This window comes from Pogona vitticeps, chromosome 13 (genome assembly GCF_051106095.1).
Source record: "Pogona vitticeps strain Pit_001003342236 chromosome 13, PviZW2.1, whole genome shotgun sequence".
Taxonomy (NCBI): Eukaryota; Metazoa; Chordata; class Lepidosauria; order Squamata; family Agamidae; genus Pogona; species Pogona vitticeps.
Window position 1 is genome coordinate 21,444,160 of NC_135795.1, and position 22,073 is coordinate 21,466,232.

A 22,073-nucleotide genomic window follows, 5' to 3' on the forward strand; every position below is an offset into this window, starting at 1 on the left:
CCCAGGTCTTCCGCCACCGGCCTCGGAGGGGCCTGGAAGCCTCCCATCCAAGCGCTGGCCAGGCCTGCCCGCTTCGCTTCCAAGGCCATCAGGGACCTGGGAGGACGGGGGTCCACGCGGGGCCGGGCCGGGGAGGAAGAGGAAAGGGGCCGCGGCCTGCCAGGAGGGAAGCCCCCCCCGCCCTTTCCCCGCCGGGGGCCGTCGGGGCCGCGGTCCCCTTTGGCCTGCCTGGCTCCGGTGCCTGGCGAGGGTGGGGGGGTCTGAGCCGCCCGGGCGCATCCTCCGCTTATCTCTCCCGGGAGAAAGGCGGCCGCCTGCTTATCGGCCGGGCCCGCCGGAGAGCTGCTCCCGCCCCCGCCCTGCTGCCTCGCCCCCGGCTTGCCTGCCTGCCTGCCTGCCTGCCTGCCTGGGGCAGATAGGGGGGCTTCCCCCTCCCCGGCCAAGGGGGAGCCCGGCACACGCCTCCGGTCGGAAGGCTCTTTTCCCCCTCCATCCACCCCCCCGCCTGCCAATAACCACCCCCACCCCAATTCGGAACCAAGGAGCCTGTTCCTCCCCCCCCCCCGCGCGCGCGCTTGGCCCACAGATGTGTGTGTGTGCGTGCGTGCGGAGGGGGGGGAAGGTCTGTGGCGGCACTGCTCGCCCTCCTGCGCTCCGCCAGGTCGGCCGGGACCCTCGACGGCTGCCCGCGACCAAGGGCAAGCGGGACGGGGAGCGGTGTCTTTCTGTTGCCCGTCCGAGGAGGGGGCTGGGTGTGTGTTTGTGTATGGGAGCCCGGGCGCTCCCCTCCCTGGCGGAAACCCCTGGGCCTCCGCGGGAGGCTCAAAGCGACCCGTCGCCCCCCTCCTCCCCCCCCGGCATGGCCCCTTGGCGAGAGAAGAGTCGGAAGGGGCGCTCAGCCTCTGCAGCCCAGCCGCCTGCGACCCTCGAGGGGAGGGGAGGCGGCCCCCGGCCTCCCAGGGGCGCCTGCCGGCACCGCCTCCCGGCATTGCCCCCCCCCCCCCAGCGAGAACCCATCGCGGCCTTCCGCCCGTCCAGGGCCCGGTGCGCCAGCCGGCCTGGTTAGGAATATGGGAGGGGGGCTCTGCGCCACAGATCCGTCCGCTCTCCCCTTTGACGGCCACTCGAGGCTGTACGAGGTCTGGTGGCGAAGAGTTCCCCGGGGCAAAGCCTCGCTTTCCTCCAGGCATCGCGCACCCGCCTTCACCCTCAGGGCTTGTGAATGACCCCGTTCCAACAAAGAGGAGGGGAATGGGGGGGGGGAGAGACCACCCTCCCCCTCTCCTTTCCCGCGTCATGTTGCGCCCCCTTCCAGCGCCGCTTCTTCCTCCTGAGCTAAGCAGCCGAAGGCTTCCGGGGGGGGGGCTCTGTCGGGACCCTTGGCCGTGCCTCTGAGAGGCGCCTGCCGGCCTCTGCTTTGGGCCAGTTAAAATACTGAAGCGATCGGAGCTTCCGAGGAGACGGAGGGCCCCCTCGCTCAGCCCCCCCCCCCATCCAGCAGACTCCCGTGAAAACCCTTTCTGGAGGGGGAGCGCCTCCCGGCCGGCTCCTTTGGGGTTGCCCACTTGCCAGCCCTTCTCCGGGACTGGGGGCCGGGGTAGCAGGATGGGGAGCCCCCGGGGGTGGTCTGGGGCTGGCCCCAGCTTTTCTCCCTTCGCGGTATGATGTGTGTTTTCCTTTGGGAAGGGCCGGCTGGAAGGTGTAAAAACCGACCGAGGGAGAATTCAGGGGGCAGCAAAGGCCTTCCCCTCCTGGCCCCTTAATTCGGGAGTGGTGCGCGCGCGCGCCTGTGTGTGTGCGTGTGTCGGTGGCTAGCTCCCTCCCTCCCTCCTCCTCCTCCTCCTCCTCCTCCTCCTCCTCCTCCGGGTCGCCCCGAGGGCGGCGGGCAAGGGGCGCTGGGCGTGGGCCCGGGCGTGGCGTGGAGGGGCGGCCCTCGGGCCCCGATATAAGGGCTGCGGGAGCCTCGGCGCTTCAGTTGCCAAGATGGGGCTGACTGACGACGACAAGAACCACGTGCGGGCCGCCTGGGGCCATGTCAGCAAAAACCCCGAAGCCTTCGGGGCCGAGTGCCTGATCAGGTAAGCCCCCCCCCCCGGCCGGCCTGGCCGGCAGGATCTCGGGGACTCTCCGGCTTGCCTCCCACCTGCGGGCCGGACGAAGGTGTTGCTGACCGCCTCCTCCTCCTCTTCCTCCCTCTTCTCTTCTCCCCTTCTCTCCCCCCCCCCACCGCAGGCTCTTCACGGCCCACCCCACCACCAAGACCTACTTCTCGCACTTCGATCTGCACGAGAATTCCCCGCAGATCCGGGCGCACGGCAAGAAGGTGATCGACGCGCTCACCCAGGCCGTCCACAACCTGGACGACATCCCCGGCGCCCTCTCCAAGCTCAGCGACCTGCACGCCGAGAAGCTCCGGGTGGACCCCGTCAACTTCCCGGTGAGTCCTTCCTCCGGTCGCCCACCCCCGCCGCCGCCGCCGCCGCCGCCGAGGCGCCCCTCGCCCTTGCCAGACTCCCTTCCTCCTCCTCCCTCCGGCCACGGCCTTCTGGCCACCAAACGCCGGCAGAGGGGCGGGCGACCCCCCCTCCCCAGGGCGTGTGGGCCGGAGGAGCCTCCCCTGCCCCCGATCCACGAGCCTCGCTGCCGGCTTCTGACACCCGTTTTCTCCGCAGCTGCTGGGCCACTGCATCCTGGTGACCCTCGCCTGCCACAACCACGGGCCCCTCAACGCCAGCACCATCCTCTCCATGGATAAGTTCATGGCCGTCACCTCCAAGGCGCTCGTCGCCCGGTACCGCTAGGCGAGCCGCCCCGCGGGAGGAAAGCCGCCTCCGCCGCCCTCTCTGCCCCTCGACATCCGCCCCCCCACACCTCCTCCTCCTCCTCCTCAGAAGACGAAGAAAAATAAAGTTTTTGGCTTCCAGTGCAGCCCGGTCTCCCGTCTTTTTTGGGGGAAGGGAGTGGGGCGGAGTGCGGCCTTGTTCGCTGCTGGCTGGCGGTGGGGTGGGGTCCGCCCAGGAAGGGAACAGCGACTCCCCCCCCCTTCTGCCCTGCCGGTCGCCCCTGCTTTGGTTAGACGCGCAGCCCTTCGGGATCACGCCAGCCGAGGGGCAGCCGAGGGCCCCCACCCGCCCTTCACCGTTTTCCAGACTTCTTTCTTTATGCTAAAAGGAGAGAAAAGGCCACTTCTAAGAAACCTACGGCTGACCCTTTACAAACACACACACACACACAGAGAGAGAGAGAGAGAGAGAGAGAGAGAGAGAGAGAGGTCGGCTGCCCACACCTTCTGGATGGCACACCTCCGTCCCCGTTTGACCCTCTGCGAAGGGAGGGCAACTTCCCCATGAACGGGACCTTCGCCGCCCCACTTTCCCCTTCCCCGCCCGCCCTCGGGGCTCCCCTTGGAGTCTCCTCGCTGGGCAGCGACAGCTTTCAGAGGGCCTGAGAAACCGGCGAGTCCACTCAGGGATGGGGCTTCTAATCCTGCTGTTTTCTGAATCGATGGCATTGCCTCCAGAGACGGCGACTCTGCGTCCCGGATGGGCAGAAAAGGCGGATGGGCAGAGATGGGGTGAGGAGCCGGGGCCTCCCGGAGGCCGTGGGTAGGTGGGTGGGTGGCCCTTGTTCCGTCCTGGCCCTCCGGCCAGAGGCGGGGACACACCTGGTCCGCGGGGGGGGCTTCTCGCGGGGGTCTTTGTACCCTTCGCCAAAGCATGGGGGAAGGGAGGCTCATCTAAACAAGCGGGGCCCAGGAAGCGTGGCTGCTGTCCAGGGCCGTCCATAAGGCGTGGATAGTATCTTGTTTGGGGGGGAGAGAGACACCTGGGAGTAGCAGGTGGCAACATCTGGAAGGCCTCACACTCACACACCCTTCCGGACTTGGGGCATTAAGTGGAGATCAGCTCCGGGTGAGAAGGGGCAGCCCCCCTCGGGGGCGGCTGAAATGTGGCCGCAGGAGCCCGGAGGGGCCACAGAGGAGTTGGGGGGGTGGCAAGCCCTTGTCCGCGCCCAACTCCAGGTCCTTCGGCGTTCCTTCGGCTCCCGCCATGAGTCGGGGGCCACCAACACCCCCCCTCGGATCTGGCCGCTCCTTCTTGGGGACCAGAGGTGGGCTTCAGTGGTCTCGGAAGGCCCATCCTGTCGGGCCTGGCCAGTTTCCTCCGTGGCCATGCCAGATGGGAACTGCAGTGCCAACGGGGGGGGGGGGGGGCTACTCGGGAAGGGCAAACGGCTATCGTGAGCTCTGGCCACTAGGGGGCAGCAGCTACCAGACTTTAATCATCATCATCATCATCACCATATGCCGCCCAATCGATTCTGATTTAAGGCGACCCTTCCCAAGGTGTTCCAGGGTGTTTCCCCCTCCCCTTCTTCTGGGACTGTGCAGCTTTTGCCCATGGCTACCCAGACTGACTCTTGGGGGGGGGGGAAGCCCCCTGGGGGAATCGAACTCTCAACCTCGGGCTCCGCAGGCGAAGACCTCAACCCAGGAGCTATCCAGCCAGCTCCCAGTCCTAACCCTGCTGAAAAGTTCGGCGAGCGCGCCGCGCGGCCTCTATGGATCCCGCCCCCCGGGGGGGGGCTTTCAACTGCTGGCCCTGGCGGGGGCCATCGGCGCCCCCAACCCGCCCCCCTCCTCCCTCGGCCGCCCCCTGAAACGGGCGGAAGGCGCCGCCGTCCAGCTCCTCCCGGGGGGCGGCCCCAGCCTTCAGGAGGGGCGGCCCGGGACCGGCAGGTGCCAGCTGAACGGACCTTGCGGTCTCGGTCCGGCCGCGGGGGGCCAGGAGGGACCGGGGGGGGACTTCAGCCGGTGAGAGGCAGGAGGAAGCCCCCCGCCCGCCTCCCGGCAACTTTCTCCTGAGGGCGCGAGGCCGGGGAGCGCTCCCCCGCCCCTCGGCGCTCCGCCGGGCGCGCGCGTCACTCGGGGGCGGGCGGGCAGCGGGCAGCCCTCCCTCCTCCTCCGCCCTCCTCCCTCCTCCCTGGCCGCGGCGGCAGCGGCGGCAGCGGCGGCGGCGGGTGGTCAGTGCCGCTCCGGCTGTGCCCGCGGCGCCACCGCCAGCGCCACCACCCACCCGGCCCGCCGCGCCGGCGATGGCAGCTGCCTGCCCGGGACCCGCATGAGGGAGGCGCTGGGCAGCCGAGGGTTGCCGCCGCCGCCGCCGCCGCCGCCTCCCGCTCCTCCGCCCCCGCGGCATCCCGGGAGGCCGGGACCGTCGGGCCGGGGGGTGATGGCGGCGGCGCCGAGGGACGGCGGGGGCGGCCTGGGGGGCCGGCGGGCGCGGGCCCTGCTGGCCGTGGCGCTCAACCTGGTGGCGCTTCTCTTCTCGGCCACGGCCTTCGGGACCACGCACTGGTGCGAGGGGACGCAGCGGGTGCCCAAGCCCACCTGCGGGCCCCACAAGCGCACCAACTGCCTCGACTACGGCTACGAGGACGCCGACGACGCCGGCAACCGGACGGCGGGCAACGGCACCCGCCCGCCCGGGGCCCCCTCCAACGTGGTCCACTACAGCTGGGAGACGGGCGACGACCGCTTCCTCTTCCGCTACTTCCACGCCGGCATCTGGTACTCGTGCGAGGAGAACATCAACACCCCCGGTGAGTGGCCGCCCCCCCGAGGGGGGCTCATGCCTCCCTCCCTCCTTCGCGGGCCTCGCCGTCGGGGAAGCGGCAGCCGCCGGCCTCGGGTCGCGGGCCCTCCGGCGCCCCCCCCCCCCATACATACAACAGGGCTCCTGGGGAATAAGGCTGGGAAAGGTCGGTCCAGCCCGGAGAGGGGGCGGCCCGGAAAAGAAGTGGCCCGAAAGCGCCTCCCCGCCCCTTGCCTGCCGGCGTGCGGGGCCCCATCCACCTGCCGGCGTGCGGGGCCCCATCCACCGGGAAAGGAGCCCGGCTCCCGCTGAGCCCGGGGGGGGGGCTTCCTCCTCCAAGGGGCGCCGCTTCCGCGCACTGCCTCTCTTCCCCCCCCCCCCATCCCCAGCAACAGCCTGCCCGCGCCGGGTCCCTTCTCCCAAGCGCCGCCGCAGCTGGCGTTGCTGTGGAAACGGATGGCGGCCGGCTTTTGCTGTGTCACCCCGGAGTTGCCCGGGGTGGGCGAGTGGGTGGATGGCGAGGGCCGCCTCGGCCGCCACCCTAAGAGTCGCCGGACAGCCTCCCGACGCTTCCCGAAGGGCTGGGGGGAGAAGAGAAGGCGCTCCGTGCACGCGCCCGGGCGCCCTGGAGGGCTGCGGGAACGGCGAGGGGAGCCCCCTCCGCCAGAGGCTCCGTGAGATTTGCCCCCCTTCGAGGAGAAGGCGGGGGGGGGGTTAGGCCCCCTTGCCTCCAGGCAGCCCACTCCCGCTGCCCCCTTGCGCGTCTTTCCAGCCACTCTCTTGGGCCTCTCGGCTGCCCAGATCCTGCCAGTCCAAAGCTGCTGGGGTTGGCGGCCTCACCGGCCCTCCAAGCCCTGGTGCTTTGGGTGGGGCCGCTCTTGGCCTGCCCTCCCTGCCCGAAGTGCAGGCCAGATCAGAGAGCAGCCCCCTCTCCCACCTCCAGGCTCTGAGAGCAGGCGGCGGCGGGGGGGGGGGCTTGCCTTCCCAGACCCCAGCCAGGTCTCCTTCCCTCTCGTCTTCCCTGGCATCCATGCCCACCGGGCAAAGAGACGGCTTGCTGGGCGCAGGGAGGGGGGGGGGCTGTGCTTGGTGAGGTGCAGAGGCGACACCTTTGTGAGCTCCAGGCTGCTTGTTCGCCAGGGCCGGCTGACTCCCTCCGAGAGTTCAGAGGTTGGTGGGGCTGGAAAAGGGCAGTGCAGCCACCCAGAGGCCATGCCAAGTGTTTAAAATTCAATTTTAAAAGCTTAGAAGAAGATCAGTTATACAATATGTTCAAAAATAGCAGGAATAAATCCTAGCCAGTAAAGAGGAAACTAGAGAGCTCTCTTTGGGGAAAGTGCGTGAGCGCCGGGTCGTCGCTTCAGTGCCACCAAGTTAAGCGCTTTTTGCGAATGCAACAGTTAAACCTTGCTCCTCTCCTGCAAGGCGGTCCATGGCACTGTCCTGAGCGCAGGTCCTGCATGAGATGTAGGCAGAAGGTCCCGAGTGAGTGGCGTGCTGTTCCAGGGGCCAGAGCTGGTCAGGACAAGATGGGCAGAGTGGTGGTGGCAGCGGCGTCTCACCTGGGCTCAGATGAGGAAGCTGTGACCGGGAACAGGGTCACTAGGAAACCCTCAGGGGGCACACGGTGGCCATTTTTCAAAGTAGGAGGTGACATGGAGTCTCTCCCAAATGAATTTCACATCTCGCACATACTTTCCATTGAAATTCAAGGTGGGAATTTTTTAAACTGCGCTTCCTTCCCCCTGCCCTCTGGCTGCATTCACCTTGGGATTCCTCCAGGGTAAAGCAAGCCTAAGCACAACTCCCCTGCTTTCGAAAAAGTTTTGCCCCATTCATCAACTGAAGAATATACGAAAAAGAATTTCTAAAAAGCATGAACAGGTGAGGATAGAGAAACCAGGGAGAAAACCATTACAGTGAAAGGGAACGTTCCGGAAGGGCTGGAGAGGAGGAGCCCAGCGCCCGTCCAGGGCTTGCCATCTGCCGGATGGTCCTTTGCCGGGCAACTCACCGAGCAATGCCTCAGCCTTAATGAAGAGGCGAGTCTCCGGACGGACGGGAAGGACTGCAAGCTGCCAACAACCTGAAGGGAAGGTCAGCCCAGGCTTGGCTCCGGTTGGCGGCTGCTCCGTGTTTCGTAGCCTGGCGTGAAGGCTTGTTGATGGTGCTTCCTTGGCAGGAAGGGGGTGCAAGGGGGTGCTTCCTGGCTCCTCACCCAGATGCTTCTCTCTCCACCTGGCCCCTCTCGGGGGCCCCTTGGCTTTATTGCCCTTCTGATGGGAATCCTGCCTCCCATCCTGAACCCACCCGACCTTAGCCCTTGTTGAGGGGGCCACCAGAGGGGTCTCAGGACCCTCCGATGATAGACAGCGTCCTGGGAACCCCCCCTCCCCAGGTGGAATCGGCAGCCTTGGGCTGGCTGGACCCAGGGTCAGACTTGATGGTGGGGTGGGGGTGGGGGTGGGGGTCAGCAAGCACTGGGAGGAACCAGGAGGGAAGGGGTGTGGGAGAGGCTGCCTGGCCTTCCTTAGCTCTGTGGGCAACACTGCCCCCTCCTTCTGCCTGCTTTTGCTGACCCCCAAAAATAATACCCCCCTCAAGGCCCTCCTGGCCTCCCGCCTCCGAAGGCTTGCTAAAGATAGCTTGCTAGTTTTCCAGGTGAGATTGATCCCTTTCCTGGCTTTCTTTCTTTCTTCTCCCCCACCCCCCCAACCAAGGATGAGGGACAAGTAGCAATGGCTTTCTTACTCCTGTCCTTTTCTTCTCTTGAATCCCCCCCCCCGGGTTTTCAGAGGGAGGAAGAGGGGGGGGATCCACTTAGTGCTTCTTTCCCTGTCACTCTTGTGGTTGCTATTATCAATCTTCTATGAATAGCATAAACTACGAATAATGGCACAAATCATGTGCTTGTGCAGCTCCGCCTTGCAGAATTATGCACCGTTACATAATGTTGCATTGTGGGGGGGGAGGGGGTTCTGTCTCTGGGGTGGGACTGGGTGCTTCTGTTGCCCAGAGTCTTCCTTGCCAGGCCTCAAAACACCTCCTGAGGCTGACCTGGCAGTGCAGCACGGCTGTGCAGGGTCTGCAAGGGGACCGGTCCTGATCCCTGCCTTGGTACTTCCGGGGGGGGGGGTCAATGACAGGGATGGAGGGCAACCACCACCCCACCCCAAGAGGTGTGGGTGCAGGTAGGGAGAGCAGCCCCATCCAGGCCACACAAGGGGGCACTCGGGGAGCCAGAGGGTCCTGCAACCAGCCGAGCTGGCTTCCCACCTTTGGAGAGGGGTGCAGGGGTGGGGGTGGAGAGAGGGGCCCTGCTGGGGCCCTGGGAAGCCCTGCGCCTCTGCCAAACGGGGCGGTCCTGTTCTCTCGCCCTCCAATCCTCTCGTCTTCTCTTCAAGGTGAAAAATGCCGGAGTTTCATTGATCTGGCCCCAGCGTCGGAGAAAGGTAAGACGTGCGCCGGGTGTCATCCTCTCGGCTTGCAGGTGACCCTGGTGGCTCCGTCTGGAGTCCCAGCCTCTCTTTCTCCCCATCCCGACAGCCCACCCCACCCTGGCCCTTTCTCCGGCCTTTTGAAGGTGTCACCCGTGGAGGTGCTTCCCTCTGTGCCTGGCTGAGGTGTGCCTGGCTGAGGTGTGCCAGCTGAGGCACAGCTGTTTGGGGCGCGCACCCCAGAATCCCCAAGCCAGGTCCCAAAGGGAGAGAGCGAGAGCGAGCGAGCGAGCGAGAGAGCACCTCTCACACTGCCTTCGGGCAGAGCAGGGGAGGCCGGTGCGTCCTGGATTTCCTAGTGGCGTTTGCTTGACCCCAGTGGCATGTGGGGATGCCAGGACCCTTCCAGCCAAAGGAGCCCCCCCCTGCTGCAGGGTCGAGCTCAGGGCCCACAGAGGGTGTCCCGGGATCTCCCCCCCCAGCCCCCCCACCCGCCATGGCCTTTGCCTTCCAGCTCCTCCTGCTTGAATTTCCCTCTCTCATCTCGGCTTTGCGCTCACAGCCTGTTCTTGCTTTCAGTCTGGGATTTATACGCGGGGGGGGGGGGAGGCTCTTTGTTTTTTCCTCTCCCACCCACCCCCTCATTTCCCTGCCTCCTCCCCTGCCTGGTGCCCCGCTCCCCCATGCATGGGGGCCATGTGCTTCTCGTACTTCTCCAGAGGAGAAAGGGCATGCTCTCGGTCGCTGGCCATTGACATGGCACAGATGCTTAATTTGCCTTCTTGCGCCCTTTTCTGGAGCTTCTGGGGATTTGTAGCAATGATGGTGGGCTCAGCTCCAGCCCAGGAGGAAAAGAGAGGATTTAAATTTTCTAGGCAGATGATACTTCCTAAATTCTGTTCATTTCCTTTCCTGAGACAGATGGTGCAAAAATGTTGCTCAACAAAAAAACCCACAGGGTGGGTGGGCTTCATATAGAATAAGCAGTGCATTGTTCTAGTCTCTGTCTCCAAGTGGATTATGAAGCTGCCACTCCTGGCGCACTCATCTGTGGCCAAAACAGGCAAGATGGGGAGCTTCACAATTAAAAGCAGACCTGACGTAAGCAGCAAAGGCTTATCCTTCAGCATCTATCACAGTTTTGCAAGCAGTTGATTTGTTTGCCTTCGTTGGGTTGGGAAGAAGAGACTCTGGGGAAGTGAAATGTTAGGGCTTGGTTTTGCCATGAGAACAGCAGCTCTTTGCCAGGACTCATCTTTCACTGCTTGGAAAGGCAGCTAAGAACCCCTCTGGGTGCCAGTGGCCTGGAATCCTGTCTTAGCGGCTCATTTTTCTACTGAGCTGGCAGGTTGGTTGAGGAGCTGGCCATGGCTGCCCCTCCCTCCTTCTGCTGCCCCCAGCCTGGCCCTCCTCACTCAGCAGGGGATGGGTCCCCCGGGAGCCCCACACACACACACACGCACGCACGCGCGCGCACGTGCACTGACAGTGCTCTTCTGCCCCCAGGGGTTCTGTGGCTCTCGGTGGTCTCCGAGGTGCTCTACATCGCACTCCTGGTGGTGGGCTTCAGCCTCATGTGCCTTGAGCTTCTGCACTCCAACAATGTGATCGGTGGGCTCAAGCTGAACGCCTTCGCCGCGGTCTTCACCGTGTTGTCCGGTGAGTGTGTGCTGCGTGCATGCGCGTAAACACCCAGAGGAAAGGACACACACACACACACACACACACACACACACACACACACACACACACACACACACACACACACACACACACACACACACCGCCCATCCCTGTGCCCCTCTGCTGGGTGACTGGAGAGCTGTCGTCCCCCCCCCCCCATCTTGGTAGGGCAGAGTTGGGCCCAAGAGAATCATCCTCTGCCAGTGGATGTGGCAGCATCCTCCATCTGCATGTGGATGGGTGGGGTGGGCAGGGTTGACCAGGTTGCTGGGGAGAGGGGGGGCTCCCTTGTGCCCTTCACTCACTGTGCCCCCTCCCACCACAAAGGAGGGAAGGGAGCTTGGCAGCCAAGAGCGGTAGGGTGGACTGGGGGCCAAGCCGGTGGGGAGGGGGGGGGAGAGAGAGAGAGAGAGAGAGAGAGAAGGCGCCAGATCCAATCTCCGGCAGCTCCCGATTTGGAGGAGGGAGCCGGAGGGGAACGGCCGAGGGAGCCGGGTTTGGCTGCGGTGGGCCAAGCGCCAGGCTCCGGCTCTCCCCAGTTGCCCCTCCCGGGTGACCCTGCTCTCGGGGACTGTCTCCGGCAGGGCTCTTGGGGATGGTTGCCCACATGATGTACACACAAGTGTTCCAGGTGACGGTCAGCCTTGGCCCAGAAGACTGGAGGCCTCACTCGTGGGACTACGGCTGGTCTTTCTGGTGAGTCTGTCGGCACCCGGGCAGGTGGCCCGTGGGAGGTTTCGGCACCTGGCCGTCAAACGACAGGCCCGGTTGGACAAGCTGGAGGGTGGCTCTTTGGCCAACCCGTCTTTTGACTGGTGCCATTTCCATCAAAGTTGGCTTGCGGGTGCCCTTTCTCCCCCTCTGTCCTCAAGACAGCAACCCTGCCCTGTCGGCCAGGCTGGGAGAGAGTGACCGGCCCGAGGCCATCCTCTGCTTTTCCTGGCTCAGCCTGGTCTTGGCCCTGAACCTTTGGGGAATCCATTCCAGCCATTGCACCAGACTGCACTGGCTTTGATGGAGGCTATGGGGGGGGGGGAGTGTCGGGAAACAGCTGGATAGAAGGAATTAGGAAGGTTATTCAGTGGCCGGCTCTCCAAATGCAAACCACACTCCTGCATTTGCAAGTTGGTTACACAGACGGGGCAGCTTGGAAGGACATGTGTCTCCTTTATACCACAGTCGAAGTATAAAAGGAGGGTGTCTGGTGTTTAGGCTTTGCAGCCTCCTGCTCAAATAGCCGGGGTGGGCTGGCCATCTTGCCTTGGGGAAGCAAAGAGGGGCACAGAGACATGGTGGGTGGGTGGGTGGGTGGGAAGGAGGCTCCAGGGGGTCTCCGGCGCCTGACGGGGCCTCAGCCCAGGGCCTCTCGTCCTCTCTCCGCAGCCTGGCCTGGGGCTCCTTCACCTGCTGCATGGCGGCCTCCGTCACCACCCTCAACTCCTACACCAAGACCGTCATCGAGTTCCGGCACAAGCGCAAAGTCTTCGAGCAGGCCTTCCAGGAGGACCCCTTCTACGCCGACCATGAGCCCCTCAAGTACTTCCCCGGACGGTCAGTGGGTCTGGCTGCTTCAGGGGGTCCGGGCTGGGGGGTGGGTGGGGGAGGGGCTGTGGGAGAGCTAGAGGTTGGCCGGGCACAGCCCAGAAGGAAGCCCCTCGCCCACCCCTCGCCCCCAGGAAACCTGCAGAAAAGCTCTTCCAGGGGCTGTGGGCAGAGAGAAGCAATCAGGCACGGGGTGGGTGGGTGGGTGGATTGGGCCCATTTCCAGGTGGTCCTGGGGCACCCCTGCCCCCACCTCATGCCATGGCTCACTCTGGCTCCCTGAGGTTCCTTTCTTTCTTTTTTACAAACACAAACATTAATTTCTTTTTTAAAAGGACAGAGAAGGTAGACGTATAATCTGGCAGGCAATTGCCTTCTGGAGATGCAGGGTTTGAGTTTGCTCAGCCTGACCTCCTCTCTTGCAGGGAGCAGAAAGGCTATCAGTGAATTAATGGCATGGAGAGGGTGTTGGGGGGGGAGGCATGAGGGAGGGGGGGAGGGAGGGAGGGAAAGGTTGGATTATGTGAGGAGACTCCACCTTCGCAGTACAGACATTGATGAGAGAGGGTGGACCACCGTCCAAAGAGAGGATGCTGGGAGTCGCACCGTTGGGTGTTGTGTTGTGTTGTGTTTTGTGTGTGTGTGTGTGTGTGTGTGTGTGTGTGTGTGTGTGTGTGTGTGTGTGTGTGCGCGCGCGTGCGTAAAGGAAAGAGAAGGAACACATCAGGTTGGGCAACCCGACACCATTAACTGTGCAGGCAGTTTTGGCTCGGTTTCTCTCCTGCTGTGTGTGGGAGCCTTTGGTACTGGGGGGGGGGATTGGGGGGAGTGTTGCCAGCTTGGAATCTGCCGTCTGCTGCCACGAAATGCAGGCAGGAGCCCGTGGGGCCGCCTGAAGGCGAGCCAGTCTCCCCTCGAGCCTCTGCTTCCGAGGACCACCACCCACTGGCATCCAGGGGATGCCGCGGTCGTCTCTCGCACCCATAACCCTTGAAAGCTGAGAGCAAACCAGAGCTTGTCAGGGTTCAAGATGCGACGGGCCCCTTGGTTGGTTTTGGGGATTGCTGTGGGAGGGTGGCAGGGCTGGGGCTACAGCAGTGTTGTATGGCTCCAAGCAGAGTGGATTGGGCCCAGGGGAAACCTCGGAGAGGGGGGCAGCAAAGAGAGGCCAGGCTGGAACAAAGGGGGGGGGCTGAAGTGCCTCCACCTGGTGGCCTCAGAGGGGCCTTTCCTGCCGTTGTGGCCATGGGCTCAAAGCCCGCCTTGTAGCCATGGGGTGGAAGCCCAGGAGGCCCCACGTTGCCCTTCAACGGGAGGAGACGAGGGGCAGCCGCAGCAGCGCCCTCTCCTCGGGCACGTCGGCATCCCTGAAGGAGACCGTCTGTCGGCCCTGGGTGGCCGGAAAGCAGCCAGAGGAAGCCACAGCTTTCCCCCCTCTGGGGTCAGTTCCTGACAGCCCCAAAGCCCTGCAAGCGAGCATTCCTCAGACGATGCTGGGTGCTATTGGGGGGGGAGCACTCCTTTGCGTTGGGCGGTCAAAGTGCTGTCTCTTCCTCTCCACCCCCCTCCAGCTCCAGCCCCCCCCCCGACTGACCAGATTGCTTGTGCTTGTAAAGGCAGCTAAACCCAGGGCTGGGGGGGGGTAATCGGGGGGGGGGGTGCTCCTCAGACAAGCATTTCCCACTCGGATATTTTCCCCGTCAGTAACACTTTCTAGCAGTTCTTCCTCTTCCTTTTCTTCTGGCGCCTCTTCGGCTCTTCGTGGGATCCTAACTTTGTGTGGGTCACCAGCTGTCCCTGCAAGAGCTGACGAAAAGCATCCCCTCTGGGTGACCTTCCGGGGGGGGGGGGCTTGTTCTTCTTGGCACCCCCCCCCCTTGTTTCCAACCGGCAGGCTGCTTGGAGGCTGAAAGAGCAGAAGTGTGGCTGCATTGCTGGAGACACATGGGGGGGGGGGTGTTAACTCCCCCTGAGGCAATTCTCCCAAGTGGCACCTCTGAGGGGAGGGGAGGCTGCCCACAGCAGTTCCTAAAGCTGAGGGGAGGCGGGAGTGGGAGGAGGGGTGCACATCCCAGCCCCCCCCCCCGGAGGAGGAGGCCTCAGCCTGGCCCTGTCTGGGCTGGACTGGGCCCTTTGGGACAGATGATGATGATGATGATGATGATGATGATGATGATGATGATGGGGAGAGACAAGGGTGTTGAGACCCACCCCCACCCCCCAGGCTCTGGCAGACTGGAGCTCTTCCCCTCCTGCTCAGCAGGGAGCAAGCGATCCCCGATCCGGGGTTGAAGGTGCGCCTTGTATGTTCTCTTTTCCAGAGTGGAGGAGGAGGAGGAGGAGGAGAGAGAGGAGGCTGGGGACATGAGGTTAGAGGCCCTCCAGGGCTACTCCTCTACGAGTAAGTGCACCTGCTCTCTGCTCTCTGCTCTCTCAGTCTCTTCCTTGCATGACCGCTGTCCCCGGCTGCAGGCTTGCAGTGGGATGGGGACTGAGGTGGCTTCTGATGCTTGAATCAGGGGGTGGTCCAGGATGCTGGTGGGGACGGGTTGCCTCAGGAGAAGCGACAGCCACCAGCCCGCCGGCTGCTTGGATGTGCAGCTTCAAGCAAATTGGGGAACTTCCACCTGGAAAGGGAGAGCCCTCCTCCCACCCCCTCTTACAAGCACTGACGCCTCACCCCCTGCACGCTGAATGTTGACCCTTTGCGCAGGGACGTTTGCAGAAACCTGCATGTGAGCATGTGCATCGGTGTGTCTAGCCCTGTTCTGTGTTCAGGCACCTGAAAGTCGACAAGTGTGGCTGCTTCATATTGTCGTCTGGCTGGGAGCTTTGCTGGCCTCAGGCCAATGTGTTTGTTAGTCCTTCAGGCATCACCTGTTCCCCTTGGAGACAAAGTAGGTGAACAATTAAAGGGCCTCGCTATTTAGAGTAGCTCAGGTTTATCCCTGACTCTTCACTTGCAACGCGTTTGAGGTCTGGAATGCTTTAAGCAGGCTACTCAGGTCTGTCAAAGCTAACTTGTCTTGCAAAGCACTGGTTTCATCACACAAACTCGGTTGACCTGGAAAAGCTTTCTTCCTTCTTGCAGTCTGCAAGGAGTAGCAGCTGCCCCCTGCGAGCACCCCAGGCAGGCTGACTCTGAGGTAGCCCACCACCACCACCACCACCACCGGGACCCTCCCTCGTGCATTTCCCCAGTGGCCTTTCTTTTTGCCTTTAGGGGCTGGGGTACAGAGAGAGGCCCGGACTGGTCAGCAGCAGCGGGGAATGGATTTCCCGTCTTGGGAGAAGCGTTTTGCTTTCTTTTCTTGTACAGGGACAGCCCTGTTCCTCCACTCCTGGGCATGAGTAAGTCCCCCTGAACTCAGTGGCATTTCCTTCCGAGCAGGGAGGGCAGGCCACGGCAGGTGCAAAGATTTCTGTCTTGTCCTTAAAAAAACAAAACAAAAAACAAAAAAAGGCCAAGACATTTTCCGGAGCTATTGACTCTACTTCTGCAGATGTTGTAACTTCTGCAGGCAGATTGGAGGACATCCTTTCTTGAGAAATCAGGCAGTCCTCTCTCTCTCTCTCTCTCTCTCTCTCTCTCTCTCTCTCTCTCTCTCTCTCTCTCTGTGTGTGTGTGTGTGTGTGTGTGTGTGTGTGTGTGTGTGTGTGTGTGTGTGTGTGTGTGTGTGTGTGTGTGTGTGTGTGTGTGTGTCTATATATACTTGGTTTCTTGGCTGAAGGACTCCCATTTTGCACAGAGTGCGACACTCAGAGGTTTTGCAGGCACAGCTGAAATCTTGATCCGTTAAAAACAAAAGGACTTGCATTTTTTTTAAACTCTCGCCTGTACTTCTTCTTCGGTGTAGGCAGGCAAAAACCTGGACCTTAAACCTTGCACAGGGCAAGGGGAGCAACGTAAAGCCCAGCAGAAGGAGGGGAAGTCCTTGAGATGTTAGGAGTAGGACAGGTTTGGGGGTTTGTCCTGGCCAAGGGAGGGGGTTCCAGGGCTCCGCCTGTGCAGGTGTTGAAAGATACAAGTGCTCCAGAAACTGGCAGTTAGAGAAAGAAATTCACATTTGTTTCTGGATTCTGTGCTCAGGGACATTGCAAAATGAGGGGAGGATCTTGGACCTTGGATCCGGGTCTGGAATCACTGCCAGGTGCTCTGCCCGCAGAGTGGCATGTGGTGCCCGCTCAGAACTTCTCTTCCGCCAGGCAGTCGGCTGAGAAGAGGCAGCCCTTGGCCTTGGTTTATGTGGTGCCTGAGTTCCCCCTTGCTTTCTTTTGACTGCCAAGGGAGGTGGGTGTCTTTGGGAGTGGGGGCAGTAAGCCCCCCCAGCTCCTCCTGCGAGCCCTTCGGGTGGAGGCAGCCTCTGCTTCTCTCCCTCCCTCTCGCCCCCCCCCCGGACTTCCATCGCTCCCTTTGCCTCTCCAGCCTCGGTTTCCTTTCCCTGGTAACAGCAACTGTATTTGCCCCTTGCTGGCTGCTCCTACAGCCAGGCTGACCCTTCCGCCTCTCTCTTTCCTTCCACCCCGACCCCAGTTCTCCCTCCTGCCTCCTTTCTTGCTATGTGGCTTCAGGGGTTGAGAGGAAACGGTGCCTTCTGAGAGCTGCCACCCTCCTTCGGGATGCATAGCCTGGGGAAGGTGGGCACGGGGGGGGGGGGGTCCACCAAGGGGATCCTCCTGTGTGCTCCAGACGGGCCAAAGAGGGAAGAGCATCTGCTGTGCCCCCCCTTGTTCTCCACCCACCCCTGGGAACACCTAGAGGCCATGGGGAGGAGGGGGCCTTCCTCTGTCTCTCTCAGCTGGTCCACATCCTGTCCATGCTGGAACGCTTGCAAGGGTGGCTTGCCAGCTACTGGACACGACTGGATGTGCAAACGCCCCCAGCCTCCCCCACTGCCAGGGCAACTGGGCACGGATCCTGGCTCTGTGCAGGGGTGGCGTGGGGAAGTGATCCTCAAGGGCCAAGTCACCTCTGCTCTTGCACCTGGGAAGGCATGGCGCTCCTCTCTCAGTTAAGCTCCACGCAGCTAGCGTTCCGGGTTGCTTCTCTCTGTCCCTCTCTCTCTCCCACTCTCTCTCTCTGTGTATACACTTGCTAAATGCCAGCCTGGGAAGAGGCTGCTTGGCCTGACCATCTGCCAGCCTCCGAACCCAGGCGATCCTCTGCTGGGGGAGGAGCTTTGGGGATGCACACTGAGTGGGGGCGCAGGCAGCCGGGTGCTGTGCATGACCCCCACCCCAGCCCACCCCTCAGCGCCTTCATTCAGGGGCCAAAGCAGGGCAGGAGACCTTGCCCCATCCGGACCCTGCGCGTGCCCGGCTCCAGCCCTCCCTCAGAGATGGGCTTCGGGTGGGGGGCCAGACCGGGCGGGCGGTGGGTCTGAGTGCAGCCCCGTTTTTTCTCTCTTTTCCAGGAATGCTCAACACCCAGCTGTGAAGTCCCAGAGGAGCCCGGGTGGCCCGAATGGCCCGAGGCGGCTCTCCTTGGTCCCCTCCAGCTCTCCCACCAACACGGCCAGCTCCTCTTCGCTCCCCTCCGAGCCCACCAGCCCTTTCTCTTCCCCAGAAGCCAGGCCGGCCGTCGCCATGGCCGCATCCGCTCCCCAGCAAGCGGCCACCCCCAGGCCAGGGGAGCCCCTCCATGCGAGCGTGCAGCCGGGCGCCCTGGGATCCGCGGCTCCCCATCACCCACGGTTCCCAAGGCCGGCGTGCCACCAGGCCACTGCAAGGCCCAACCGGGAATGGGGACTGGAGAATCGGGTGTTCCACACCACCCTGCTGCCCCACAGGAGCCCTCCCACCAGGCGACAACACCCGGCCGCTGCTTTGGGGGCCCCACATGCCCACCTCACATGCGCTGGCAGCACCTCCGAGGCTGACAAATGCGCCAGGCTGGCAGGCAAGAACTTGGAAGTGGATCAGGAAGAAGGAAGCAGAAAGAGGTTTGTGTGCGGAAAGGGGATGGGGAGTCTGGTGGCCGGGGGGGGGGAGGCAGGTGAAGTGGGGTCCCTGCGACCCGAAAGAGTCACTGTGCTCTGCCCTCGGCTCTGGGCACCTCCCTGAGCACCCCAGGAACGAGTCACTCCTCCTGGGACCCGTTGCCCACACCAGGGAGCTGCAGCTTGGGGTCAGGAGTCGGCTTGTTTCTCCGAGGTCCCAAGGTCCGTCCAGTCAGCCCAGACTCAGGCCGTAGATGGGCAGAGGTCAGCCATGGCCTTGAGGGGCAGGCAGAGGACAGCCAGGTGCTGCTGCTGCTGCTGCTGCAGCCACCTTCGGCCCTTTAGAGGAGAAGGGCCAGACAATTGGTCTCTAAATAAATAAGCAGCTTCCACCTCATGGGGGTCCCGCAAACGAAGGACTTCCCCAAGGTCCCGTTGCAAAGGGACCAGTTCATGTTCCCAGGCTACTGGGGCCACAGCAGGAAAGGGAGGGGGACGGGAGGAGCAGCCCTCTGGCCCACCCACCCCAGCATTAGAGTCCCTCCTCAGTCTGGCAAGAGATGGGAAAGCAGGGGCTGCCTGCTCCTCCCTGGAGGAGGCAGGCCGGGTGGGTTTTCGGGAGTGAGTAAAGGTGCCTTGCATGTGCTCAGCCGGCTGAGGGTGCTCTGAAGACCAAAGTCCTTCCTGACGGTGGGAGCTACGGAGGGCCAGGGCTGGAGAGAGTGCGGGTGGGGGAAGACCAGGAAGCTACCTGCAAAGAGGATCCTGCCCGAAAACCCAGAGACCAGCCACTACCCATCAGGGGTGCAGGACGAGGCAGCTTCCCCCCCCCCAAGATATGGGTGGAAGAGCGGGCATGGCGGGGCACCCCTGAAGGGCTCAGGGCAGAGGGGGACCCAGCGAGCCCTGCTTTGCCAGGCCTCCAGAAGCAGGAGGTGCCAAGAAGCCTGCCCACAGAGCAGCCACAGGCATTTACAGATGCATTGCCTCTAAAGCCGGAGACCTCTAAGTCAGAGCTCAAGACCGTCCCTGCCCTCCTTCGGGATGGGGCTGTCATTCACCTGCCCCCTTCACGGGACAGAGTTCCTTTAGGGCCGTCAAGGAGGTGGCCCTCTAAGCAAAGGCTCTGCCTGTGAGGCCAGGGGCACCGTTCACTGAGCCCACCTCTTTCTCTCTCTCTCTCTCTCCCCCCCCCCCCCCCCGTGTGTGTTTCTCACCCTCCCTCCAGCAGAGATTTTGTGACCCGGCAAGAGTTCTTGGCCATGGAGAAGGAGCTGGAGGAGGTCCGTGAGGAGCTGAAGTGCCTGCGGTGGAAGGTGCAGCACATCGGAGTAACGGTCCAGCCTCTGGCCGAGGAGAGCAAGCGCTACAACGGCCACACCCTGATGGAGCTGAAGGCCATGGTCCAGTCGGAGGAGGACCCGTACAAGGCAGCCCACAAGATCCTCCTGGCCCTCTTCAGCGACGTCTACCTGCCACCGCCGCCCCCCTCCCTCTCGCCCGAACAGGCTTCCAACTCCAAAGCCCTCCCTAAGCCCAACATTGACCCTGAGCTGTACACGGTCTACTGTGACATCCTGCAGAGCATCTTCCCTGGGATTGGCAGCCATGCCCTGAAAGAGAGGACACCCTCTGTGTAGAAGGGAAGCCGGAGGACCAGGGAGCCCTCTGACCTTGGCCCCTCCTCCTGGTCAAGGGGCCAAACCGACCTGGTTCCCCCTTCCTTCCTTCCTTCCGTCCTTCCCTCCCTTCCCACCTGCTACAGGACGGTGCCGGCTGGGCCTGTTGGCTCCATTCCTACCGACAATGGGAGGGAGCCAGCAATCAGCAGGCAGAGCTGGCTTGTGCCAACTCTGAGTGCGCAGCGCACTGCAAGACTGGGTTTTAAAAAGGTTGCTTTTTAAAAAGAGAAAAAGAAATACAACAATGGTTGTTTTTAAAGCTGGTTGCAGAGCTCTTGAGATTTAGCCCGCACCTCTCAGCTTTATTACACAGTCTTAAGGATTCAAAGCCCTGGATTCCTCTGATGCCAGCCACTGCATCAGCCAGGTGCCTCCTGGTCGGGGAAATCATTCTGGCAAGCAGTGGCTTAGCGGCAACCGCTGGTGGCTTGTAGGGATGAGGCTGCCACGTTCTGCACAGAGGGGCATGGGCTGGCGGGGCAGCCCCCCTGCCCAGACCGACCACCTTCAGGCGTGAGGAAGCCCCTTCTCAGAAGAGGCTGCTGGGCAGCAAAGGAGAGGCAGCCTCTGTCGGGTGACCTTGGGCAGGCCGAGGGCTGTGGGTGAGCCTGCCGGCTTCTCCCCCTCCCTTCTCTGGCTGGAGAGCCCATCGGCTGGTTATAGCTCACGGCACCCATTTCATTTTCCTGGCAGCTCTAAGTGGGATAAATATCCCCAGTAATAGCAGCCTCCACTGCTACCCTCCTCCACCGCCACGTTATGACCATGCCTGCTCTCTCTTCTGGTAATGAAAATGTCAGCTTGATTCATTTCCCTCAAGGTTGAGCGGCTGGAGGCTGGAAAGAGAGAAGGGGCCCCTTTGGGCAAGGTCTCCCTCCTTGGGGGGGCAGCGGCAAACGGCCTTCCCTTCCAGGCCTTTGTGCCCAGTCCTGCTCCCTTCTACACACAGGTATCCCTTCCCCCCACCCAACCCTCTGCAAAAGCAATGGGCAGCATCAGCAGGAAGGGTTGACTGAAAGAGGGTGAAAGGAAGACGGTTCAGGATTGGGCCTCCATCAAGCTCCCAGGAACTCTCCCATGGCTGTCTGGAGTTTCCTCCTTATTTCCCCACCCCCCACACCCCTGGGCTGTTGGTTGTTCTTTTTTTCTTTGGGGGGGGAGCTACTCCCTGTTCTGGACAATTTCTACGACAAAGCAGGTGCGCTTGAATCTTGCGGGTGGGGGGATGTCCCATCCCACCCGCAATTGGGCAGCTGAGGAATTACGAGCACCCTGAGATTGAGACTCCTGGGCTGAGCAGGGCAGACGTCCCTGCAGAATTCAGGTTCCAAACAGAACCTGCACAGCCCACGAGTCCTTTCGTTCTCCCCCTGAGTTCTTGCCCTTGGCACATGCGCACCCACCCGGGTTCCTTCCCTTTTCCCTTCCTGCTATTTCTGCCTTTAAAACAGCAAGACCCTTCCCCCTTGGCTGCTCCTAAAGAGCTGAAAGGTATCCAAAGGTCCACTTGGGAATCCTCATCTAACTGCTGCTCAGCCCTGCTGCAGAAGCACTTAGGCTTTTTGTGAGGGGCAGCGGGAAGCAGGCCAAGGAGGTCAATGACATGGCCCTTACAGCTTCCTGGGAATGACCCTTAACTGTCTCCCGGGACTGCAGGACACAGACACCTACAGTGCAAGGGATCCCGGGCATTTCTGAGACCAGATTTGGCTGCTGTGCAAGGCCACGGGTCTTCAGAACAGGTCCACCAGTGGAAGAAGGAGGAGGAGGTGGGGGAGCAATGGGGAGACAGAAATGTCATGGGAAGGGTGGGAGGCGAGGGAGGGAGGGAGGGAGGGAGCCGCTCTGGGCTCGTTTTGGCACCGAGGCTGCAAAAGCTTTTGCCTCCGCACAGCCAGAGCTGGGCTGGGTGCGTTGCAGGTGGGGGTGGGGTGCGGGTGGGGATGGGAGAATCACGCTGTGGGCCTGGTGCCATCTGGAAGAGAAGCCGACTTCATCTCTTTCCAATCAGATTAAGTGGCTGAGGCGCTTCTTCCAGCTGTGCTCCTCTCTCTCTCTCTCTCTCTCCCTCAAACCTGCCCCCCCCCGACCTCCCCAGCACCATGCTTGGCAAGAATCCATATTCAAAATAAGCTCCAAATGCCCCCCAACTGCCATGGGGTAAACGTCCCACAGAACAGGCCAAAAGGCAGGCTG

General features: G+C 62.5%; 2 protein-coding genes across 4 annotated transcripts; both read left to right on the plus strand.

The window, feature by feature from the left end:
- Positions 1–1,918: 1,918 nt before the first annotated feature.
- On the plus strand, positions 1,919–2,928 carry LOC110089136 (hemoglobin subunit alpha-1). Its single transcript, XM_072983014.1, has 3 exons — positions 1,919–2,078; positions 2,233–2,437; positions 2,673–2,928. Exons 1-3 carry the CDS (start codon positions 1,984–1,986, stop codon positions 2,799–2,801), a joined length of 429 nt encoding a protein of 142 aa, XP_072839115.1. The 5' UTR covers positions 1,919–1,983; the 3' UTR covers positions 2,802–2,928.
- Positions 2,929–4,850: 1,922 nt separating this feature from the next.
- Positions 4,851–20,136, plus strand: GSG1L (GSG1 like). Of its 3 annotated transcripts, none has more exons than XM_072983013.2 (7): positions 4,851–5,601; positions 8,999–9,046; positions 10,538–10,690; positions 11,299–11,410; positions 12,098–12,265; positions 14,578–14,657; positions 17,671–17,839. In XM_072983013.2, the coding sequence occupies exons 1-7, from the start codon at positions 5,121–5,123 to the stop codon at positions 17,691–17,693; spliced, it is 1,065 nt and encodes a 354-aa protein (XP_072839114.2). In that variant the 5' UTR covers positions 4,851–5,120; the 3' UTR covers positions 17,694–17,839. The 3 variants fall into 3 exon arrangements, with proteins under 3 accessions (XP_072839114.2, XP_072839112.2, XP_072839113.2); XM_072983011.2 differs by lacking the exon at positions 14,578–14,657 and adding an exon at positions 19,424–20,136 and having other exon boundaries at positions 4,999–5,601; positions 17,671–18,198; XM_072983012.2 differs by lacking the exon at positions 14,578–14,657 and adding an exon at positions 19,427–20,136 and having other exon boundaries at positions 5,000–5,601; positions 17,671–18,198.
- The last annotated feature ends 1,937 nt before the right edge of the window (positions 20,137–22,073 follow it).

Coding starts and splice junctions, on each gene's coding strand:
- LOC110089136 (XM_072983014.1), top strand. CDS start 1,984: ATGGGGCTGACTGACGACGACAAGAACCACGTGCGGGCCGCCTGGGGC. Junction 2,079..2,232: donor GGGGCCGAGTGCCTGATCAG/GTAAGCCCCCCC, acceptor CCCCCACCGCAG/GCTCTTCACGGCCCACCCCA. Junction 2,438..2,672: donor TGGACCCCGTCAACTTCCCG/GTGAGTCCTTCC, acceptor TTTTCTCCGCAG/CTGCTGGGCCACTGCATCCT.
- GSG1L (XM_072983011.2), top strand. CDS start 5,121: ATGAGGGAGGCGCTGGGCAGCCGAGGGTTGCCGCCGCCGCCGCCGCCG. Junction 5,602..8,998: donor GGAGAACATCAACACCCCCG/GTGAGTGGCCGC, acceptor CTTCTCTTCAAG/GTGAAAAATGCCGGAGTTTC. Junction 18,199..19,423: donor GAAGAAGGAAGCAGAAAGAG/GTTTGTGTGCGG, acceptor CCCTCCCTCCAG/CAGAGATTTTGTGACCCGGC.